The sequence below is a fragment of the Rhamphochromis longiceps genome, linkage group LG16, assembly GCF_057381845.1.
Source record: "Rhamphochromis longiceps isolate RC_006_pf linkage group LG16, R_longiceps_female_GT1.1, whole genome shotgun sequence".
Taxonomy (NCBI): Eukaryota; Metazoa; Chordata; class Actinopteri; order Cichliformes; family Cichlidae; genus Rhamphochromis; species Rhamphochromis longiceps.
Window position 1 is genome coordinate 16,671,310 of NC_140572.1, and position 25,373 is coordinate 16,696,682.

Below are 25,373 nucleotides of genomic sequence, written 5' to 3' on the forward strand. Positions count from 1 at the left end.
CAATATTCAAACCAGATGCTGGCTACAGGAACGGAGAGAAAGATGGATGGAATGGGGAGAGAAGTCAGACTAGGGAGAGCAGAGAGGCTCAGTGGGAGAAATGTGGTCTGAGTTAAGCAGCATGAGGAAACGGTGGCTTAGGAGTTGTCAGCTCAGATCAGAAGCTGGAGCCTTTGAGTGCTTGTGTATAAATGTGTGTGTGTTTGGGAATTCTCATACTGGGATTTTTCTCCTGATTCAAAGACTACCACTAACAAAATGTTAAGAAATGTACACTCAACCTGATGCCAATTGCTGGGTGAACCACAAAAATGTTCCGATAACTCGTGAAATAAATTTCAAGTAATTCAAATATTGCACCGAAAAATGCTGGCAAATGTGGCACGATGCCATGTGATGTAACTCCCTGGATCACGCAGAGCATATAGTAGTGCATCTAAACAGGGTGATAATCAGCAGACTGACAACTAAAATAAGTGTGTGCATAAAAGAGAACATATAGACAGACATAACATATTGAGCCCATATATCACAAACGCTTGTAAAAACTCAAGCGGACAAGAGTCAACCTTGGTTCAGTTGTATGAGTTTAGGGGGTACTTCTCAAGGGTCACAAGGACTAAACCAGTCCTAGCTCTGATCTCCTGGAATGCAGAACTGTATGTGATATTGTAAACACCCTCCCAGCATCAATAAAATGCGGTATCAGAGTACATATCAAAGATTTCCTTGGATTTAATAGGGTTCATGAACAGGCTGAGCTGCTGTGTGTCATCTTTGTCTCCTTTTTGCCTCACTGAAAGAGACAAGAGGGATTGTCACACCATATGATGAGGGCACTGTGATCTTTGACTCTTACTCAAATTTTGCTCTCTCCTCCTTTCTCAATGCCGCTCCCATAAGCCAACACAGACCCGCAACTCGATTGCAGTAACTTGAAACGGACGGAGACGATTTACGCAACCATAACTCACTATTCATAAACCTGCTACTTGGTGGATAAAATTCTGTCTGTCCCTGCGTAGTTCATGGTGACTAGAGAAAATTGATCCGTGAGAACTGCTGGCTGTTTTATGTGCCAGGAGTCACATTGATCCCTGACCAAATTAAATAAATAGATACCCAGAAACGATCAAAAAGCGTGCTTATAACGTCCTCAGATCAGAGACGGGAACGCTCCCAATATCTTTCTCAAGGCTCAACCTGATATACTGGTGACCCGCGTGTATAAAATTCTTCTTATGTAAGCAGAAATCACTCATGAAAAGGACAGATGTCTTTTCTTCTCTTTTCCAAGGCCACGGCAGCAGAAGTGGTCAAGGAGACGGGCTGGGGTCTCATATAAAAAACTCTTACAATCAATTTTCATCTTAAGATAAGATAACTCTTTATTGTCATTGCACAGTCATACATAGTACAGTAGTACAATGAAATTGGAAAAACTGTCCTACGTCGGCACTTAAGAATCCTTTAAGAATCCTTAAAGATGGAAAACATAGAACACTATAACAGTGAGTTATTTTGCACCAAGAAAATGTTAATTTTGAAAAAGTGATTATTCTGCTGTTTACGTAGAGACACTCAGGCCTGTGGTTCTTCGGCAAGTCATTGTCAGAGTCGTGGGAGGGCTGGAGGTGGCCAGCCTGATGCAGGCTAGCACAAAGAAATAGACAACCACTTGCACTGACATTCACAACTATGGCCAATTTACCCACTAAGTGCATTTCTTTGGACCGTGGAAGGAAGCCAGAGTACACGGAAGGAGAGAACCACTCGAACACTGGGAGAACATGCGAACTCCACACTGAAGGCCACTGTGCTGCCTTTTATGAACATAACAATAAGATATGTTAGTGAAAGGTGACAGGAATTGTTTGTCACACCGAAGGCTTTCTTGTCCTTGAGTTATGGAAGGACAGTGAAAAGTTAGTTTGCAGATTTGACAGACTTTATTTGCACATAATTGCCTTGCCTTCCAAAATAGCATCTCTCTGTTTTTGTTATCCACTAAACATTATAAAATGGGAAGCTACAAGGCAGGTGCGGTCAGTTTAAGTTGTTTTGTGATCTGAAACAGAAAATGACATTCTCAGAGCCTGTCTAAGCACCTTTATTTAGTCCTCAGCATCTTTCATGAATCGATTGTAAGCACGCGATCTAGACATCTGAACACACGATCTTGAGACTAAGTTCAAACATAGAACATTTTTATAAATGAGGCCCCAGGTCACTATTCACTATCCTTACTTTTATCTTCTTTTCCGCCTAAAGTGAGAGAGAGATTATTCTGCCAGACACCTTGACCCCTATGGGCTCCGCTACTCTGAGCTTGAATAAAGCTCTTTGAAAAGAAGATATTTTACATTAATGGACAGCCATCCAACAAGTTGCTTCAAAGCTCCCTCCCCAATCACCTGGTGTCCTATGGAGAGCTCGCCCCAACGTCAGTGCCATCCCCTCTTTGATTCCCTCCATCATCCTCATCATTAGAGGCTGACACACAGGCAGGCAAGCTTGCAAGCAGTCACCCAGGCAGGCAGGGCCGTCGAACGCATAGATGCACATGAGAAGCTTTTCAAGTGCAGAGAGGCTGACCTTCCAGGAGAGCGAGGGCAGCTTCTTAACACACAGCCTGAGCTCTGACACTCAGAATCCTACAGAGTGCTGTATATATGTGACACAGCATGGCTACCGCCTTGTAGACACCAAATCAGACTACAGCATCCAAACTGGTATATGTGCAGTCCACAGCAGGACCAAATTCCTCTTTAGCATCAGATCATGGACTTATAGCCCTTCTGCCATGTTGCTTGAAACAGGGAATGTCAAACACCCCCTCTGGATAGTCTATACATGTATACGTGTACACACAGTCTGTCCCTTCATTCAGCTTGAATTGTTTTTTCAGTAGAGGCATGATTATGGTGGATATACAGAGGATATGTGACTTTTTTTTAAAGGGCATAATTTGGGCTAGACTTATTTTTTTCTCATACAATATTGTTATAATATTGTTATAGTTATAGTAAATAGCAAAAACATTAAGATTTCATAAATTAGCATTATTTACAACATTAAAAAGTCAATGTCATTCTAAAAAAAAATTACTCACATCTGTGCACCTGCATTCACAAGAACAGCTTATATGTTCATCCCACTTTTATCATTTCCATTGTGCCTTCAAACAGTAGAGTGCTGTATCTTTAGCCTGAAAGTGGATATAGGGTTTCATGTCTAAGGAGTGCAAGATCATGAGTCACAATGCGTGTAGTTGTTTTTCCTTTTTTTAATACCTTTTAAGATCGGGTGTTTTGCACCCTGCTGTGTAACTCGTGATGCCATTTACAATGAGCTGTAGACTCTCGCAGGTGAAGGCTGCCAGCCTCAAGTGTAACTGTCCGCACTTGTTCATCTGTCTTTGTTAGTGTGTGCCAGATTGTGTGCATGTGTGTGTGTTTTTGTAGGCTTCAAGTTATCGTGGATGCGTTTTGACAAGTGACATGCTGCACTCTATAAAGTGGGAGTGAGATGACTGACTAATTCAGGCTACGCAGATAACTGAGACGTAGCAGGAGGAGATTCAGGCCTTCACTCTGTCAGTCGGAGGCGCTCTGTGTTATCTGTTACACTGTCAGTGCAGACAACAAGACATAACTAGCAGGAAAGAGGAGGAGAAATTTGTAAATCATGAAACCTGCCTGTCATTGATGGTCAAAGCTGACAGCATGAGGCAAAAAACAGCTAGTTATTACACACTTTAATTAGCCATGAAAGGAGCTCATTAAAAATCTTTGGTTACAGTTCATTACAAGCTGAAATCCATGATACCATATCGATCCATGAAAAAAAAATACAGTTTACATTTTTATTTTACATTCTGTAAAATAAGAAAAATTCAGATTCCACCAGTCTTCTCCAAACTAGTGCCAAACTATTGATCTTTTGGATACTGCAGGTTTTTTATCATTTCATATTTGTAGTTTTAAAAATCTTTATTTATTCCAGGATAGCTTTTGGGCCTCTAAAACCAAAGCAGAGTTCTCTGGTCTAATTGTTTACAATTTGATTTGATACCTCAAAACACATTTTTCTGAGTTTATGGCCAATACAATATATATATATATATATATATATATATATATCTGACTCCGTATTAGGGTTGTATTAGGGCCCCTATTACATGACTCTGTAACAGGGAGTTGTTTTGGGGGTTGAGGGTGGCTATACAATATATTTACTTTTGTCTTGGATTGATGCAACATTGTGACTATTCTCTGATCAATACCATAGGCCAAGCCAATGAGTTTAGTAAGTTTACACAAGACAAGCAGTAGGACAGAGACTTCTGAAAAGCGTGGGCAGCTCCTCAATAAGTCACAAATGTAGTTCCATTTCATACATCCCAGACGCATTTCGTCTGTATTTCCTGGAATGCTGTCATGTTGAGTTGGGAGACTGCCAAATTCATGGTGATCACAACAACTTCAGTGCTTGTTGCAACTACAGAAGAACCCAGCTCATTCAAAGACCTTCCTCCTAAACCAGCATCTTTTTCTGACAAAAACTCTCAGCAATGCTGGCAGTTCTTTGTGAGCTTTGGATCAATGTCTGTTGATTATAAAAAGTAACTCCACTATGTTGGCAGATACTAAGAACATCAAACAGTGCCATTTGACGAATAACCAAATAACAACATGTATAAACAAATAAAACCAAAACAAACCCACTATAGTTTGATTACTGCTCTATAATATCAGAATTGTGTGTATGTGTGTGTTTAGTTCTATTGGTATGTGTCCTTTCTATCTAAACAACATTGACTGGAGGTTAGTCCTGTGCAGAGTGTGGACCAAAGAATCATCTGCGGTACAGGAACAGAAATCTCATAGGTGACTGAGGATGGGTACCGGTATCCGGTGCCATTATTGCACAGGTCCTGACAAACGGTAGTAACCAGACCGAATTTTAATTTGAGATGTCATACACTTTGGATTCTAGCCAATCATTTTACCTTTCCAAGGATAGTAGGTGGGCCCGGGTACGTACGTTCTTTTAGAGCAGAGCTACAGGTTAAAAATGCCCAAGGCGATGCGGTCAAAAGTCTTGCTGTACTTCACAGCAAAAGATGCAAACTCAGCAGCCTGCAACAAGTGCTTTAAGCTGATACTGTGCAAAGGAGGTAAACACCTCGAATCTGATGAAGCACCTGGCGATGCATAGCAATTTTTTTAAAAGCTGAGAAATGCACCGTATTTGATAGCTTGCTGCAAGACCTCACACCGACCACATCTACTGCAGGTGTGGTGCCTGTTATCGGACCCAGAGTTAGCAACATCCCCCAAGAATCCGAAGAGGAGAGTCCTGGCCCCTAGCCCTGCCAGTGTAGCAGAAATGATGACGAATGATGATGGCAACAGCAGCCGTTCTTCTCTGGGTGAGTAGCTTAATGTTTTTTGTGTGTAATTTATGTTAAGTAGGCTAACCACGTTCACCTTAATGCACGTAAGGTGAACTAGCAAACACCGTCATAGTTACACACCCACAGTAGATGTGGTCGGTGTGAGGTCTTGCAACAAGCTATCAAATACGGTGCATTTCTCGGCTTTAAAAAAAAAAAACGCTATGCGTCGCCAGGTGCTTCATCAGATTCGAGGTGTTTACCTCCTTTGCACAGTATCACCTTAAAGCACTTGTTGCAGGCTGCTGAGTTTGCATCTTTTGCTGTGAAGTACAGCCAGACTTTTGACCGCATCGCCTTGGGCATTTTCAACCCGTAGCTCTGCTCTAAAAGAACGTACGTACCCGGGCCCACCTACTATCCTTGGAAAGGTAAAATGATTGGCTAGAATCCAAAGTGTATGACATCTCAAATTAAAAAAGGCACCGAAATGTGCGTTGCTTTTTGGTCTGGTTACTACCGTTTATGTCAGGACCTGTGCAATAATGGCACCGGATACTGGTACCCATCCCCAGTCACCTATGAGATTTCTGTTCCTGTACCGCAGATGATTCTTTGGTTCACACTCTGCACAGGACTAACCTCCAGTCAATGTTGTTTAGATAGAAAGGTAAAATGATTGGCTAGAATCCAAAGTGTAGGGCATCTCAGGGAGAAAAAAAAGCACCGAAATAAAGCACCGAAATGTGCGCTGCTTTTCAGTCTGGTTACTACCGTTTTTGTCAGATGGGTACCGGTATCCATCCCTATTCACCATACATATATTTATATAACATTTGCTGCATTTACAACCTTTTTGAGTGATGCTTTTTGTCTTCTCACCATCTGCCCACCAATGAAGTCTGACCATTTTACTGCTTCTCAGCTGATTTAAAGACTTAAACCTCTCATCCATGCATTCATTACATCTAGACTCAATTTTGACATTATCATATTCATTGTGTATCATCCAAAATCCTCAGTAAGCCCCAGTCTTCCCGAACCTTTAATGAGTCCCTGTCACAATGCATTTGATTCAAATTTATTATAATCACTCAAACTCCACCCTAAAGCACCTCGTACCTCACCAGTCTTCACAGCCACACCCTTTACTAGAGACTGCACCCCTTAAAACCACCCACTTATACAGAACCAAGCAATATACCTGGGATTTCTCCAAGTGTGCCCTCACTTGCTAAAGCTCTCTCCCAAAGTGCATTTAAAAGCAAAGCAAGAAGGTTTCGGGTTTGAATCCCCTTGCCAGTAGGGCCTTTCTATGTGCAGTTTGCATGTTCTCCCAGTGCTTGTGTGGCTTCTTTCTTTCCAGCTACTCTGGTTTCCTCCCACAGTCCAACGACATGCAGGTTAGGTTCATTAGTGTCTCCCTTGGTCTAAATTGACCATAGATGAGAATGTGAACGTGAATGACTGTATTTCGTCCCACATTTCTCCCTCTCGCAACTCTGAATTGACTAAGCAGTTTAAAAAAATGGAATGGACGCATACACAGTTAAAATTAGAGATATCAGGAAAAAACAAGGTAAGAAAATGTGGAAGGTATATTAAATGCATGAAGGTGAAATTTGTGTGCTGTACAGATTCTCTGAACATTTCCACAGAACTATAATTAATTTCCTGCTGAGATTCAACCATGAATCAGACTTAAACACAATCATTTTAGGGTTCTGTTTTAAAGTAGGCACTCTTGAAGGCTGCACTATATAGTTACTGACCAAATGAGCACAATCCCAATTAAAACATGTTAATTTACCTTCATGCTATTGATATACAGGTTCACTAAAGCTCATTTGCAGTTTAACTACAGCTCAGTTCAATAAAACAGAGAAAAATCCAACAATCTATGAGAAAGTGATTTGGAGGCAGTGGAAAGGAAAAACTCCCTTTTAACAGGAAGAAACCTCCGGCAGAAACTGGATAGGGAGGGATGGCCTTCTGCCATGACTGATTGGGAGTGAGGGGAGGAAGACAGGACAAAGACATGCTGTGGAATTAAATGCAGAGTGTTGTATAAAGACATTGAGTGAAAAAGGTGAATGAAGAAGAAGCACATCGTGGGAAGCTCCCAACAACCTATTGCAGTTTAACTTAAGGGAGAATTCAGGGTCACCTGATCAAGCTTTAGCTATATGCTTTGTCAAAAAGCAAAGTTTTAAGCCTAATCCTAAAAGTAGAGATAGTGTCTGTCTCCCAAATCCAAACTGGGAGCTGCTTCCACATACGAGGGGCCTGAAAGCTGAAGGCTCTGCTTCCCATTCTACTTTTAAATATCCTAGGAACCACGAGTAAGCCTGCAGTCTGAGAGCGAAGTGCTCTATTGTGTTGATATGGTACTATAAGGTCTTTAGAAAAAGATTGGGCCTAAATATTCAAGACCTCGTATATGATGACAAAGATTTTAAATTCATTTCTGGATTTAACAGGGAGCCAATGAAGAGAAGCCAGTAAAGGAGAAATATGCTCTCTTTTTCTAGTGGATTTTCATTTACCTCTACTACAATTTAGTATCTGCCCCAAAATAGATGAAACAATTAAAGGACAAATAAGCAAAAAGAAAATAAAAGAAAACAAGAACTGGTGAACGATATATTTAAAAAAAATAAGACATACATTTAAGATGTGCAAAAAACAGACATATTCAACTTATATTGCCATTTTTCACTGTTATATATACAAATGTTATTTTCAAGTGATTATGATTTAGAGCAAGAAACTTTTTCATAGGTTTTAGTGTATGTTATTTATAGCGCTAACTAGTAATTCAAGTTCTTGTTCCCTTAATGCCCACCAATACTTAAACACAATATTAAATTTTATATTTACATCTCTTGTGAAATAAGAGCTAAAGTATATTCCCATCTCATCCTCCCATCTGCTCCATCCCCTCTCTTCCTCCCATTCTTTAATGTTTTCATCGCCTTGTACTCCTCTCCATCAACACTACTCATACTGGGTTACTTTCTAAGCACTGGGTGGGTTTCGCAAGCCACGTAGCACAGAGTGGTGCTGGCCAGTGAAAACACAAGAGTGTAACAGGATAATGAGAGGCAGAGAGGACCTCTCTGTTCTCCATCTCGGCATTTTCCACTGCCTTGCTCAGGTTCATTCCTCGCACTCAGTCCACTGAAGCTGTAGCACAAATGAGTTTCAAAACGCAACCAGAGGGGCCGAAAAAAAGCTGTTAATAGCAAGTGTACAACTTCTGAAACTGAAAAAAAAACAGACACACAAAAGTACTGCTGCTAAAAAATTTATAAATTAAAAAAAAAAATCAACAAATACATCAACATTTCATCACAAAGGATGCTAATCACAGGACTGTTATCCCTCCCTTGTACACCCTGACCACTTGGTTACTCTACCCATGGTACTCTCAACAAACAGACCAATTGATTCCTGACAAATGACACTTAAAACACGCACGCACTCTAAACAGTAAGGTTTGGACTGGATGGTATTTCTCGTATGGCCAGGACAGGGTCTACTTTCTGGCGGAGTGCATTACATCTCAGTTGTGAGTTTTGGCAGACAGACTGGGAGTTTCTCTGGAGTCTCTGGGGTCTTCTGAGGTGTAGAGCACATGCACAAGCACACGTACAAGGATGTAAATACGTGTGCAGTCCCATCCTGTATAATACACAATAAGTAGAAATGTTTAGCATTCATAATTCTACCGGTTACCATTATTCCCCAGGAGCACTTTCTGTCAAGAGTTTATTCATTTGAATCCACTTAAACAGGGAGCGGGCCTTTGAGTGTCCTCTGAAACAACACAATGAGCAGTGAACTGAGGTCACGTATCAGTTGACAGTTGGCTGCATAATTTATGTTAAGTTGCAATTCTCTGGTGTCAGACACAGTTCATGCATAGACCATAGCTCATGCATTGACTGACAATGAGATAAAGTTAATATACAACTATAATGATGACATCCACTCCACAATGTGTCATTCAACTGAAAGTACCAAGACCAGTGGATATTAGTGTTACTGTAAAAACAGAATTACAGAGAAAAGACAAAGAGAGAGAAATGTCTGGCTTAACACTATGCATTACGAATTAGATGCTGTCATGTACACTTAACCATCACTTCCTAAGTCACTAAGTAGAGCACAAAGTAAAGTCAATGTAAAGTGCTGTAAATATAATTTGATTACTCATTTTGAAAATGTGAAATATGGTCAATTTGGTCAAAAAAAATCATATTTTCTTAGACTACAGGGGGCGCATGACATTATTATCCACCTATAGACAACTGCCCTCTAACAAACAAGACTTTTGTTTATTTGTTTATTTTTGTCGTAAAAGTGTCACATTCAATATTCTGTTCATGTGTTAATGCTTTAGTTTGCCTTGCATTTTATTCTATGGAGGCCTGAAGACTTTGTGCATCCAATGTAAGAGTATTATATATAAATGAGATTTAATAATGCAAAACCAAAGGTACAGTGTATGGCTGTAATCACAACCTTCTGTTTATTTAATCTTACAGTCTACTACTGACCGATTTCTGTTCATATTAGCACTTTAAACACTACTTTGGGCTCTGATTACTCCATTTATTCACCGACTTTCTATTTAGTTGTATATACTACCTACACTTTAAAGTGAATTACCTCCTTTCAAGCCCTAACAACTGTTCCTAGTTCAGTAACATACTGAAATGAATGCAGGACACTGATGTACAGTGGGATACCAACTGTAACAATCTGTGTATGTGTTTATCTGTGTGTACTTGTGTGCGAATGTCCGTATGTGACTACACGTACACACTCATGCATGTGTGCATGTTTGTATTCTGCTGGTCTTGTGTGCATTTACAGGCGCGTGCGGGTGTGTGAGAGGTGCTCCCCGTTGTGCCGGCCGCGCCACTATGCCATCTGGAGAGGAAATCGAGTGTGAAGTACAGTATAGTTTGGGACCAAGCTCCGTGGCAGCGGCTCAGCAGTTAGTTCATTAGTTCCAAACTTCCAGGGATTAGGAGAGAATCTCTGCGGCAGGGAGGCAGGGGGGAGTCATGGAGGATGGAGGGACCCATGTGGGGAAAAGAGAGGCAGAAAGAGAAACACCAGGAGGAATACTGGACCAAAGGGCACCAAGAGACGGAGACAGAACATGGGGGGAGAGAGACATAAACAATCTTAACCCTGCGGACCCTAGAGAGGGGAGACGAGCGAGAGAGGGGGACGGTAAAGAACAAGACGACGAGGGAGTGAGGAGGAGAGAGGACAGGTGTAGCCGTCAGTTCCGCTCTGGGGTTTCAACCTGCCCTCCCTTTTCCTCCACCCCACTGATCATACAGATATGATGATATGTGTAAGAGTGTTAGAGCAGTCAGCCTTGTCTTCCCTCCCCTCTCACCACCTCCTTCTTTCCCCTCTGGGTCCGTGGCGACAGTTAGCAAGCTCTGGGTGGCTCCTACCCTTTACTCCCTTTCTTTTCTCCCTACCTCTTAAGCTGCCAGCATTACTGCCAAGATGGAGTGCAGACATTTTTAGAGTCAAAGTGGCAGGCAATTAAAGCCAGCATTCCTGGATTTCAATTTAAAAGGGGAGGGGGGGCCAGAGTGACCTTCACCACGTACCTTTTTGTCATGAACATCCTTTCCTGTTTTAAGGTGAAGGTGAAAGATAATGAAAAGAATACATTAATGAACACATAATAGGAGTGTGGTGGTGGGCAGTAGCCCCATTTAAGGCCTACTCATGCATACTCAGTAACTGCACTCAACATTTCGCCATCTCGCCATTGTTATATTCACCAAAACAGTGGTTCAGAATGGCATTTAGCAAGCTGGGTCATTGCTTTGCTCCCATTAGATATGCATTATGAGACTTTAGGACATTGTTGAAGCCTGGCATGCCTTGCCAAACCCACAGTGCAGACTGTGCAGTTGTCATGGTGAAGATAATCGTTTCTAGGCTATACGGTGTTGAAATTGTCAGCAGACACACACCCACATTGTAATAGCTAACTCTCATCCATTTATAGATCAGTTGGTCCCAACGCACAGCTCAAACTGAGTTAATAAAAGACAGGGTAAGGGTAATATTTTTGACAAGCAATTACGGGGTATGCTTCCAACGCTTCCTGCAAATTACCATTCACTAGGTACACACAACTGTGTCAGTGCATTATTCAATCGAGCTTGGTATTTACTTGGGCAGTAAGATGCATGCGTGTCCAGCAGCAGCATCTGCATCTGATTTGCATAAAGTTACATTTACTCTGCAGATGCTTTTGGCACAGCGACTTCCAACAAACACATCCAAACCTAAAACTAAGCAGGAGCCAAAACGCATCAAAAATTGGCAAAAATTTTAATGTAGGTACTTGACTAAACTTACTGTGAGCCACGAGCCGCAAGAGAAAGCACATAAAAACAGGAAGACGTGGAAGAAAAAAGTAACAGGCAACGTTTTTTTGGCACTAAACGAAAAGTTCCTTTGAAGATATTTAATAATATTTTTAGTGGTGTGTTGAGTTTTCATGTCAATAAACTGTAAATAGTCTCTCAACCAACCTGTGTGCGCACATTACACAACGTCCGTCAAAAGAGCAGCATCAGTTCTCTTTCACTGACTCCAGGTGTGTTTATGTACAGAGCTGTCAGGTAATTCGTCTGTGTTTTAGCAGCACTGAGAGCCTAATAAACAATTATTGGATTTATGCGTGCATAACTGAATAAAATAATCATAAAAGCATAAAAGTATGCTTTGGGTGTAGATATAACCATAAAGCATCAAATATGAGCCATTACACAGCCTCTGTAGGCAGCAGGCATCAATTAGAAGTGCATCATTAGAAGTGCATCACCTCTGAAGCATGTAACACCTTTTGACAAGATTTTTCACCTCCTTTAACTAGTTGTTTAATTTCTCAAAAACAATAAATGTAAAAATTTGTATCAGCACCTGTTTCCTCACGTGTTTTGCTTCTCTCCACAAGAACCGCTGAAAATAATGCCAGACTTAAGACACAATATTTTGTCAGTCTGGCTTTGATGGTTTAAAGGGGTCAAAAAAAAAAAATCGCGATAAATACCCCCCCCAGGCTATGTAATGAAAATAATTTGAAAAAGTTTTTTTTTTTAAACACACAGTGAAAAGTAAAACAATTATTTCAGTCAACTCATTTCCACATAGAAATTTATAAATCCAAAACAAATGTTTGTGGTATTCCCAGAAACCCACAAACACACACACACACAGAAACACACACACACACATTCACACAAAGAACTGTTCATCAAAAAGGAAAAAATATCATCTTAAGGGAAGGTACAACTACACAACATCCCCCATGGATTTCCAATTGCCACAGTGGAGAAAGACGCCAAGAGTGTGGAAAGTGAAGAAAGGGTGCCAGTAGGGAATGTGCATTTTGTTATTGAGTATATTACTAATTTTTATATTACACAGCACGACCTAGCAAACACATAATAGGCTACAAGACTTTTTGCACACTGTGCTGAAAGCCAACATGTCAAAAAGTGTCAAAAGCTCAAATCTGTTCTGACGCTATGTTCTGCTTTTATTTTCCAGAATTTAATGTATTGGTATTTTTATGTGAATTACTCAGAGAAGTAGTAGTGGAAGGTAGAGTGGTATGCCTGCTGAGGGACATTACTCTGCAGTTTGAATAAATGGGTATATCCTGTAGCTATGTACATTTTCACTTTATTTGTAAAAGCACATACTGGGGCTATAGGCACAACCCAGCAGTAGCTAACACAGAGGAGACCTTTTGAAAATGAGAAAAACAAAATTCTGAATTTGCAATTGTTGCCTACAAATTCAGCCCCCCAAAATGTTCATGTTTCAGGTGAAATGAATATGTTGGTGTAAAAAATATGCTGGAGCAAAACACTTCTGCTTAAACACAAGGAAGATGGGGACATGGACCTGCTGACAGTGCAACAGTCCAGCATCTGAAGCCTGAATGGCTCCTTCAGTGCTGCATTCCTCTCCACATTCTCCTTTATCACACAATAAAGACAGAAGCTCTTACATCCCACCAACACCATCGCAGGGTCACAGTTTTAGCTGTCAGTCACACAGGCCATCATCTTATTGTCTTTGTCTACTACAGGAACAGCCTCCAGCCATATCAATCATCTTTATTATCATGACTTAAAAACCTTTGTTAGTTAACTTTTTGCCCGGGCCCCTTCTTTATCCCACTCTCCAATCACAATTTCATGGGAAGTCCAGCAGGGCCAATGAGGAGGTAGCGTGGGCAGGAGGAGAATGCTTTTAACCTGCTGCATCTGGTGCTTTCCCACTGCTATCCCAGTGGGACATGGTCACCTTGTTTTAAATGACTCTAATGCGGTTGAGGGGGGGAGCGCTGTCTTTATACTATCATAATGGGGTGAAATGTGCTTGTTATAAACATCTCACTTAGGTAGTTTTCCTTTGAGTGATTAAGACCAAGCACCTGTCTGATAGAGAGATATGGGAATTAAAATATATCCAAGATCAGACAGCTATGGGAGTGTTTGTGGCTTCCCCGCTATCCTATTAATACCAAGCTGAATTTCATTTACAAGCATGCATCTTAGTACTTATGTACCTTTTTGCTGAGGGCTACTCCATCTTCACAGTCCAGCACAGCACAGTCGACATCCAGTGAGGCTAGTTTCTTCAATTTTCGCTCATCGTTGCCAGGGCAGTAGAGAACTGCCCTGCGGGGTATGTAGTGCAGAGAGGAGCCTGCAGAGTGATAGTGATGACGCCATGCTTCAGCATACAACTGCCAGACTGCGGCCCGGAGCCACCCGCCCTTTCTGTCAACAACAACATACACATACATAAGGACATGATGATGTAAGGACATAAACATACATGCTTTGGTGCACAGAGTACATACATAGAAATGGCAGGCAGGTGTACTATGAATGCACTAATTCATGTCTCTGGTGCATATATTACTCATGAGCACACACAGTATCAATAAGTAGCTAAGGGCCATGAATAATTAAAGGCTGTTGCTGCATTCATAATATATGTAGTGTTTATAACACTCATGGAGATCCAGTGAGGAGGACTCACTCAGACTTGAGTGAAAGTCTGGATGCATTTCATTTTGGGAGTTCTGTTTGCCCTTCAGCTTTTCATTGAAGTGAATGAGAGACGCTGACCTGTGCTTTGGCAGTCTTTGTGAGAACAAACTCACCCAAACACCGAGCCACTCATATGCTAATTATTGCCACGCTGCTGAATATCTAGGCACGGCAGAAAGTGAATGAGTATCAGAGTCACTGTTGTTTAGTGCTGAGTCACAGAAAAACTTGTCTTAAAAGTGCGGATCTTTATTCCTACCATGAGCTCTGAAGGTAAAAATCAATTTTACATAATAATGTTTTCTTTTAGTCACATAATTCCCAAATGACTAAGTATACATAAAGATAATGCAATTTAAAATTAAATTGCAAGTATGCCATGTTACGAAGTCACAAATTGCATTGTCAGTGGTAGTAGTAAGTAAATTATAGATATTATAGTCAGCTAACATTTGGTATCGAGCCAAAAAAATATTTAAAAAAAAAACAGAGAAGGAAATTCCCCGATACCTGCTGATCCTTTGCTCAAAGAAGGTGGGGTCACTTCAGGTCTGGAACATTTTAACAACAATCGTGTTGTAATGACAGCAGAGAGTTCAAAACCCAGCTGAGCTCCAGAAAGACTGACGGTATATGGTCGCAACTCTGGAACCTGATATGTGCTGACTGAATAGATATTTATTAAACCTTATGAGAAGCTTGGGGGGAAACTTCATGAAGCACAGATCCATGAGGATTTGAGCACTTCCTGAGTATTGCTCATTTTGCATTAATGAAAACAATTGTTGTTTCATGTTTTCTTACAGCAGAGTTCTCTCAGGGCACCGGATGTCCATTCTGTATAAATAAATATTTATGTCTCTCATTAATATGGTTTGCCCTCTTGTGGAGATAATGTGATATTCAAATAAATCGATTCTGTGTGAATGAAAACCCAAAAGTAATTGTGTGCACACAGGCTCAAAGCCTGGGAGTCACTGTCAGTTCATTTCTCTGTTGAGAAAGAAGTTGTTTACACTGTTTTTAATTGTAGTTGCCAATGCTGTATTTATATCTGTACCCATCACGAAAGCCTATGTCACTAAAAGTTCCTCTTATAGCTCTTATGAGACACTGACAGCAGGAGCTCCAAAAACAGAGTTCTAAAAACTACAATAGGACCTAGAATCTGCTGCGCAGACACAGAAATAATAGGGTACTACATTCATCAGCTCCTGCAACTATGGAAAGGTTCCTGAAAACACCTTTTAACATTGCTGTACTCTTTCTGGGTATCAGAAGTCTGAGGATCCTATTGGTAGATTGGTGTCTTTCTTTGCCTGAGGAGGGCAAAAGAAAGAAAGAAAGCAAGTGAGGGGATATCCCTTCTGTAAAGAGGGGCTGAGTTATTCTCTTTTCATGTTTCTCGCTCTCTAAAGGAGCTAAAGTGACTTCAATAGCCACTTAATCCTGTCAACTACGCTTCCACATGCCCTCCAGTCCCAATAAGGCCTAATCTACACTGAGATGTTGCAGTTGTAGCAGGCAGTTAAAACCAATTTAAAATGCTTCCAGCATTTTAGTGCTTCCAGGCATTGAGTGTGTTTACAAAAGGCTTGGGGACAAAGTTTGAAGGGAGAACTACGGCCAACCCCATGCAAATTGTAGACCCGTTAAAATGGGTACAGCTCACAATACGTTTAGGAACTTAAATCTAAAGGACCAAAAACTGGTGAGAAAGAGATGAAAAACAGCAGCACTGAAACTAGAAAGAAAGACAGCGGGTCCAAGAATCCAGGCGAGTCTCAAAATGAAATGAGTCTATTCTATTCTATGCACACTGCACCAGGGGAACTGTTACAACGCTATACTAAGTACCAATCGATAAATCACTTTTTCATCGGCATCATGATGGGAACATGAGCAATATACACGCTGAAAAAGACTGTGTGAAATGCCATGAATGTGAAAAGTTCTTATATTTATATGTGGCATGTACTGACACTCAGCAAGCAGAAATAGCACCTTGCACAATAAAATCAAATTTGAGGTCATTTTGCATTGCAACACTTGAGTGGCTGGCTTTGTAATGCCAAAATGTGGCTCTGGAGACACATACCAAAGTGGGAACTGCCACAAAGCTGATTCTCACAGGATACACAGTGCATAACTAATTTATTAGACCACCACCCAGAGTAAGGTTTATGACACAGCCGCCCTAAATTAACAATATTGGTAACTAACAAATGTTTGTGTTTGTTTTTATAATGTGTGTAACCCTTTAATCAAAATATTTTAAATGCTAAGGTATAATTACAGTAGATATCCAATCAATTTACTGAAAAAAGACAAAAAAAAGACAAAAAAATGATAAATTATTATTTTTTGATTAAGTGGCCAAACTACAGTTCATTTCCTGATCAGAAAAAATACTTTGGCTGGATGTCATGCTTGATTAATTTCTGACTTCTCACTGTAACAGCTCAAATTTGGATACAAAACTGTGAATTTAGTTTATTTGACCAATAAATAACTGTATTTTTTTAAATCTGTAAACAGGTTTTTGACAGATTTATAAATTATTTGTGTTTTCTTGTTATTCATGACAAATTTGTTAAGCACTGCATTTTACCAACACATTAATGACACAGTCATGATAATTACAGTCTAGAAACTTTAAATTCATTTAGTTTTAATCAAACTGAAAGTCAAGATTAAAGTTAGGTGCAGTCTGACATAGAGAAAAATACTCTTTCTGAATTCGCTACTGTACTTTTTCATTACAGTGGATACCTTAGGCCACATATGTACCCGGTCTGCAATTCCTCCAGTGCTGAAGTGGGCAGCATACACCTACAGGTGTTGTAGTTTATATGATTAAGAATAAGAAGGACGCCCAGGTGCAAAGGAAAATCTACATGTGGAAGACAGTGACTAGTGCAGCTACATCCATAGCTCTGCCCTGACTCATTGATTAGACAGGGTATTTACGCTTCTGTTAAATTTTAATGTGCTCATAACTCTCCGTATGATTTGATATGATACATATGGAGTTTAAAAATAATATTTTCATAATGGGTGTAGTCTGAATGTTCACAAACGTTGCACTTATAGTGATCCTATTATAAGATGTTCTTGATAAAATTGACCAAAAAGCTCCCAGGAGTGGTCGATACTAGCTGCTAGTATCGACCACTCCTGGGAGCTTTTTGGTCAGTAACTGGCAGGACTGACTTCCAGCCAGGTGAAAAACATTCTCCATCTTTACCCTAAATTCAAAATGTACCAGAATGATGGGAAGAAGAAAACGCATACAGAAGATCTGTAAAAGCTCATCATTGAAGAATATAACATCATCTGTAAAACATAGTGGAGCCAGTGCAATGGCATGAGCGTCAATAGCTTCCAGTGGCATCAGGTCACCAGTGTTTATAGATGATGTAGGAGAAGACAGAAGCAGCAGGTAAATTCAGTAACATATAAAGATTAACTTTCTGCTCAGTTACAACCAAAAAGTTAATTTTTCACATTGTAACTGGTCATTGACGGAAAATGGTGAACTTAATTTAATTTGCTGTTTTGGCATTGGGATTAAAGATGGTGAGTGTGGTTGTTTGCATTAAACATGCATTTAACTTGCATTAAAGTTTTCATGAAAACCTAAAGACACTGCTTATATAGTCAAGCAACCACAACAGCGAATGAAGGAGAGCTCCGACAAATGGGAATCTGAACATCCTAACCAAATACACACATAACTTCTAGATTTCTGTTTACATCATACAACATCTGTTTGATATTTCCACATTATTAGATCAATGCATGATATATTTGCATTCTACATATTTAAAGAGTCCCTAGAGTGCTGTTTTCCCCTGTACTCCTTTTTTACTTTCTGGCTTTTTACATGAGGGGTTATGACAACTCAGGGCTATGTGACCATATAGCAGCTGTAAAGTGGTTGAGGCTTGCCTCATTGACTGTGTTTACTGGTCTTAGATCAGAGGTAGCGATATGTTAGTGGGTTATATGGTGCTGGGTGCGAATGTTTCTTATTAGAGAGGCAGCAACAGACGCAGGCCTGGCGGCACTAAAAGAGGTGGGGGTGGTGGGTAGAATGCAGTAAAAAGGGTGGTAAGCTCAGTGTCAGACTGTACATGGGTACAAACCCCGACTATGGTATACTATGTTTGGACCAGCAATCTAACAGTAACTTGTCAATTAGTATTTTACATGCAGATTTGTGTCTTTCGTCAACACCAGACAGTGTCTTGGACAAAGCTGTTCACAAGTACAGAACAACCAACTGATCTTCAACTCAAACAGACTAGCCTCTGATGATGTGACACTCACTGTCAGAATCTTTGTAGACTCCAACTACAATAAATCCACCTTGAACCACAAATCCTTGAACTACACATCTTATCTACCCCACTCTGACTACTGTACACGTTCACCATATTCATGTCCTTATCTCTGAAATCCCCTGTTATTTAATCCAGGCAGGTGCATCAATGTGTCTCTCAATCTCTCAAGGTAACAGGCATGTCACTAAGAAATGTCAAACTTTGTAACGATTTCACACTTCCGCCAACTTGTTTAGACCGTTGAGGAGTTTGTGTTCTGTTTCAGATTCTGCTTCTGGCATTTGGGGGTCCTGTGAACACATGAAAGTTCACCACAGCTTTGGGTGGTATTGCATGTTTAAGTGACAAAGCCTGCTGCTGTGGGAATGATCACAGTTACTCAGAGGAGAGAGAAGCAGTCAAGATATGGATACAAACATCTGCTGAGGTTGGGAAAGTGTAGACCCTACTGTCAAAGATGGCAATCTCAAGCTATACTACTAGTAGTAGTTACTAATAGTTTCACTGAGCAGGAAAGGCCTTGTTTGTTATAGACGAGCTTATTGCTACATAATTTATATTTTAAATTTAAAAAAAATTATCTTTCAATTCTATAAAACATTTTCCCCCAAAAAAGTTGGAAAGAATTGTGTAAAATATGAATACAATAAACCACAAACATTGTAAGAACAGCTTTCCACAAATATCCTCCCTGCTTGTTCTTTAGAATGGACAAAAGTCCACCGATGAGCAAACATTTGTAAGTCTGACAGACAACAAATGAAGTGTTTCTGGGAGAAATGTTGTTTCTTGGATAATATAGGCTTATTGAATAAAACAAAATGTGGAATTGCTTTTTGAAAGGTGGGCTAAAGACGAGATGGACTTTTATCAGTGTATCTGTAGTGGTATGGGGATGCACTATTGCAATGAAACTTGTACATGTATGAAAAAAATATACACAAATACACAGGTTTTCGAGTCATTGAGATCAAAAATCTCAACGCTTAGACACCTTATGTTAGTCTTTATGGTATTTACAATGAATACATTTGTTTTTAACAATACTAAAAATCCAGTATTTTAATTTCATTTAATCTAATTTTTCTTTAACCTTTTTGTATCTGAGTGTGTGTGTTTGTGGGGGTTGGTCAAACTTGGGACACAACAGTGTTCTTTAACTTTATCATTACAATTTTTTACTTTATGTTCTTGCTGGTTTAACTGCATACTACTGTAGACCATGATTAATAATCAATTTGTCATAAGATATGTGTGTGACATAACAGTTTCAAAGCACTGTTTATTGTACTCTGGCATTCAATATTGTATTCCGGATACTCTGTAGTAATTGCTTCATTATCATGACATGATGATCACAGTTTCTTGTAACTCTACTGCCCTCCACATGGCAGCATAATAGCCTAATTCAGGTGGTCATATTCATCCAACTGCATGAATTACAGGAGATAACAAGAGGCCCACTCCAAAACAGACGCCAGTGACAGCCTCCCTCTCAATATGTAGATTTCTACAATTATCTCCAGCATGGTGGTGCAGGCAGAAGCTGTGTCTAAAATGCACAAAATTAAAGATCTGTGTTTCTACCCCACAATAATCAGCTACTTTTTAATATGCAAACTACATTCCGAGGTCTGTGGCGTTTAAGATTCAAGATTAAATTTGGTGAAACTAAAGATGAATAAAGAGTAGGGAGGAAATCAATGTTACTGAAGCATCAACAAGCCCTCTGTCTGCAGAAAGCTGTCTGCGGGTGGGAAATAAAATGGTCAAAAAGTCATCAATATTTACCTACCTTCATGTCCACCTGCCTGTCTGACACTTTTTGTTTTTTCAGAATGAAAGAGCTGAAGCATTCCCCGCACATGGTCCTCCTCTCAGCATGATGCTGTATGTGCATGGTTTTTTGTTTTCTGTTTTTCACACTGCCTCAGGACTGAGGACACAACTGGATGGCAGAGAAATGTTGAAAAATTAACCAGAGACACCCAAGACAGGGAGAGGAAAGAATCAAACACTTTTCTACTACTTTTGTGCCCCCTGCTTTCTTTGCTTGCCCTCTAGCAAGTTGGAGCTCAGGATGAGCAATCCGTTCCCCTCCAGTATAGATCAGCTGGGGGTTTCAGAATTTACTGGGGGCTAGTCTCTCTTTTACCAAGAGAAGCAGGAGAGACAATGGCTTACTGGCCACGCTAGCATTTTGTTGCTGACGTCTGTATTGACTGTACTTTGCAAGGGATAGGATTTGTTTTATTCATTTTGCTCTGAATAATCCACATCCCCTCAATAGAATCATGTGCTGTTCCACTGCCATCATAAAGATTATTTAATTTTACATCTAAAAAAAAAAAAACTTCTTTAACCCAAGTCTTCACTCATTCAACTAAAGAAACCTTCATGTGTTTGCAGCAGAAATTGAAAATGTCAGATTATAACATTGCTCATGCTACATCTTTCTTGCTTTTCTTTTAAAAGCTATTTCCAGTAACAATGTCCCTCACCTTACACATCCTCCCGTTCACATCTTCTCCCCTTTCCAATCTCATTAGTTTGGGTTTTATGCCTTAATCTACAGAATGAGGACAAAGTCATGGCAGTTATCTTCAGCAGCCAATGTCTGCCTACCTGTAATCCTTCTCAAAGTCCCCGGCTTTCTTCCAGCTCACAAATTGGCCCACAATGCTTTTATGCAAGGCCTCCATCGTAATGCTCACAGACGACAGCAGCCTTTTTTCTTCTTCTTTTTTTTTATCCTTCCACATAAAACTGGTTGAATAGATACATCTTAATCTAGATCTCAGGACAGCAAAAAGCCACGATGCAAAGGACACAGGTCTTATATTTTGCAGTCGCTTGCAATGTTACGTGATGATTGGCAGATATCACTCCAGCTTCCCCGCATTGTCTTTGTCTGTCAAAGACTCAAATCTCAAGACAGTATTCAACAATGTCATGCTGTATGCACACTATGAGTTTGATTAATTAGTTATACAGAATGTAAAAGAAAACACAACATTAAACACATGCAGAATAATCCACTTGAAATGAGTGTTAAGACAAAAAACTAAATCAATGAATTTATTATTAAAAGTTAATTGAGAGGGGGACTTAAAGGTCAAACAAGTCGGTCTATTGGAGGAGGGCATAAGGGGGTTAGCTTTTAACTTAGCATTTTTATTGACTCTGACAAAACAAAATGAGCGGGCTCTGTAGGATTGTGCACTCTGCATTGGCCATTCAGGCCTTCAGAGCCCCATTGTAGTACTTTGAAGAGAATGAAAGGAAACCCCACTGGTGGAAATGCAGTGGAACAGCCCCACAACAGGCCACAACTGTTCCCTTATGCATGAAAGGCAGTGACATAAAAGACAAGATGGACTTCTGAGGTAGGGCCAAAAACAAAAGCAACAAAAGTGCTGATCACGAGGGGATGACACGACTCGTCTCAGCAGAAGGAGCAGGGAGAAAAGGGGCAGGGGACAATAGCACTCCCAGCCAAATGACATGTTGAAGAATTGAAAAATCCACACAAGAAGTGTCTTCTCAATTCACTAAACCCACAAGAGCTGGGTGAGTTGGCTGGACCTTGGTCAGACTGAGTGTGTGTGTGTGTGTGTGTGTGTGTGTGCTGAGGAGGGGGGGGGGGGGGGGGGGGGGGGGGTGAAACAGCCCATGGCTTTTCTCTAACTTTCTTTCCCAAATCTTTTCCTGTTTTGGCAAACAACTTGGCAAGGGCAGAGACAGACTGGGGTGACGGCTTTAGTCTGTACACACCAAACCGAAACCAAACCAAATCAAAGCGTGGTGGATTCCTCTCCCACAGCTTCCGTTTTGATCTGTTGGCTGTCTGTGTGTCTGATCTGTTTCTGTTTGTGTCCTAAACACAATTATGCTACTGCCCAACCTCCATGGAAACAGTCAGACGGACACAAATGTTTGCTTGCGCTCAAAAGGATCCTTGTTTTTAGAGCAACAGTGTAATGGCTGATATTTGGCCCAGCATTTCACAAGTCATACTAAATAATGCTTCGTTAATAACAAAGCTAGATGATGCTTTTGAGCCTGAATACATCTAAGCTGAAAAAAAGCTGTGTTTTTCCCAGTACATGAAATACTTTTCTTCCATCAATATGATGAAACACAAAAAAGCCATGTGTGCATGTATTTGTGTGAGACAATGGGTTAGCTCAATTTAAAATAAAAACCATGATTAGTGCAAAATGAATGCAATTTTCATAATCTGCTCAAGTTTGCATAAATTATTAAATAGCTTTCAAATGTATAAACATTGACATTTCATCATTTGAATAAGAAATCTTCTGTATTAAGTCACATTTATTCTTTTAAATCAACGGTTGGCACTACTTGTTAAGCCAAACTCTAAACACTGTACTCCACAAATGAAGGCCCTCCTCCACGATAGCCTGAGGCCTATCCCACAATTCTTCACACATACCCATGGGCCCTTTCACTGGCCATCACCCTGTCTGATTAATGGATCGATGTGGTAATTGATTAGTGAAGAGGAGGTGGGAATAGTAACATAGGTCAAACGTCAATAATGTCCCCCTGACAAAAGATGGAAGACGTAAAATTTACCAGTGATAGCCTGCAGCCAGACCTCTACCCATCAAAAGCCCTGGCAGGGCTAACATAAAGGTCCCCAGCACATTCTCCGGTGAGCCCTGCCCTCCCTCCTCACAGCTCCTTTTCTCTTGGTAATGCTGTCTGTTAAAGTGGCAGGAACCATTCTGGGAGCTGCTTGTCAGCTCACCTTCATAAAACAAGCCGTAAAGCAGCAAATAACAGGCTTATATGGCTTCATTATACTGGCTATGCAGGATCACAGCCCTAGGCTGAGGGGTGAGGGGTTTGTGCTGGTAGCGGAGAGGCGGGGACAATGTTGGCAGGACAGCATAGTTCTCGTGGAGATTTGTTGTCGCATCGGCTGTCACCATGTCCATGTTTGCTTGGGATAGGGGGAACACTTGACCCCTTTCAACCCTGTATTACCCAAAATCCCAAGCTAGACAAACAAAGAGGTATGACTCAATTTGGAAATGTTGTGACAGCTCCATCTAACAGGACTTCTTTAATGTATCTTTTTTCACTCTAATACTAAAGTAGAAATATTCCATTTTAAGCATCTAACAAATGTTATGCAAAATAATCACCAACCATGGTTGTGTACCTGAACAGTTAAAGAATGAAGATAAGGAGAGGGCCAGATGGAGCATGCATCTGCGACAGTAAACCTTTGGCCACACAGGGCTGGATATGAGAGACATTCTCATTTATTTAATGCAAATATCTAAAGGCTGTTTCACAACTTGACAGCGAGGGCTAAAATGCAATCGGTATCTCGTGCCGTGTCCCCAAAATATTTCTTCTTTTCTTCAGAATCAGCCATCAGAGGTCCATCTCAGTAGAAGCAACAGTAGATAGGTGTGCTTCCCAGTATAACGGTTTGCTTCAAAAGGAAATTTAGTTCCTTTCAAGAAAATCATTCCATGTAGATATATGATAGATATGTGTATATATTAAGGTTCAAAGCAAAGGCAAAACTATAGATGCTCTGCTGATATTAGTAATTCAAATATGCATATGCAAAGGCTTGAAGTACATCTGGTGGACAAGCTTACACGACACTCACCAAAGTGACTGCCTCATTATGTCATCTTCCCAGTCACAGTCATATCGAGATCAATTACTTAACGTTTTAGTGATCAGCACTAAGAGTGAGCGGCATTACTTGTGATCACTCCATAGTTAATTGTCACCTCGATCAACATTAACACTTTCTAACATGCGAACCAGAAGGGGGAAAAGGGGGAGCTGACAGCACACTCTATTCTGAGGCTGACACTTGTTCTCTGAGGGGCGTTTTTTTAGTGTCAGGATTACAGTGCTCGGAAGAAAAGAGGCGGAGGAGAGGTGGGGAGCCTTCTCCGCAACTCATGTCACTAGGTTTGTGTCACAGTAGCACAGGAAGAAAAGAGAGATATGGGGAAAGGTAGCACTGATTGGCATTTACTTTTTCGCTGCCTCTCAACCAATGGGAAACCAAGGAAGCTAGCATGCACGACATCATCTTCCCATGACAGCATCTCATGGGCCAAATTAATCCACCTCCCACCTCGTTTGGCTGCATGATAGATGCTGTGGCTATATGATCTCACAAGACCTAAATAGGCCTATCTGGAAGCAAACGCCACAAGGCAAGGTGAGGTAAAAGGTTCAGCGTAAAGACAGTGGCACATATACACACAAACACATCCACACACTGCACAGCATCATCTTTGGCATCATATTTGGCACCTGGCCAGAAGGATTCAAATGTGTCACCGCCAAACCATATGGACACACATATCTGAGCTAATCTAACAAACACTGCAGCACACAGACACATATTCTAACCAGCACACAGACACACATATCCTGACTGCTAAACAGCATTGCCATCTTGAGCCCTGTGGATCACTGGAGCCACGTGACACCGTGGAGCCT

The 25,373-nt window shown here is 40.6% G+C and overlaps 1 protein-coding gene across 2 annotated transcripts in view; it reads right to left on the reverse strand.

The window, feature by feature from the left end:
- Nucleotides 1-25,373, reverse strand: part of clybl (citrate lyase beta like) — a 71,420-nt gene that overhangs the window by 14,430 nt on the left and 31,617 nt on the right. The window contains exons 1-2 of one of the 2 annotated variants that reach the window (XM_085384567.1): nucleotides 21,492-21,643; nucleotides 14,031-14,244 (exon numbers count right to left, since the gene is read on the reverse strand). In XM_085384567.1, coding sequence (XP_085240693.1) covers nucleotides 14,031-14,244; nucleotides 21,492-21,628 — 351 coding nt within the window. In that variant the 5' untranslated portion in view covers nucleotides 21,629-21,643. Of the gene's footprint in view, nucleotides 1-14,030; nucleotides 14,245-21,491; nucleotides 21,644-25,373 lie in introns of those variants that run through there. The other variant, XM_085384568.1, reaches the window with a different exon arrangement.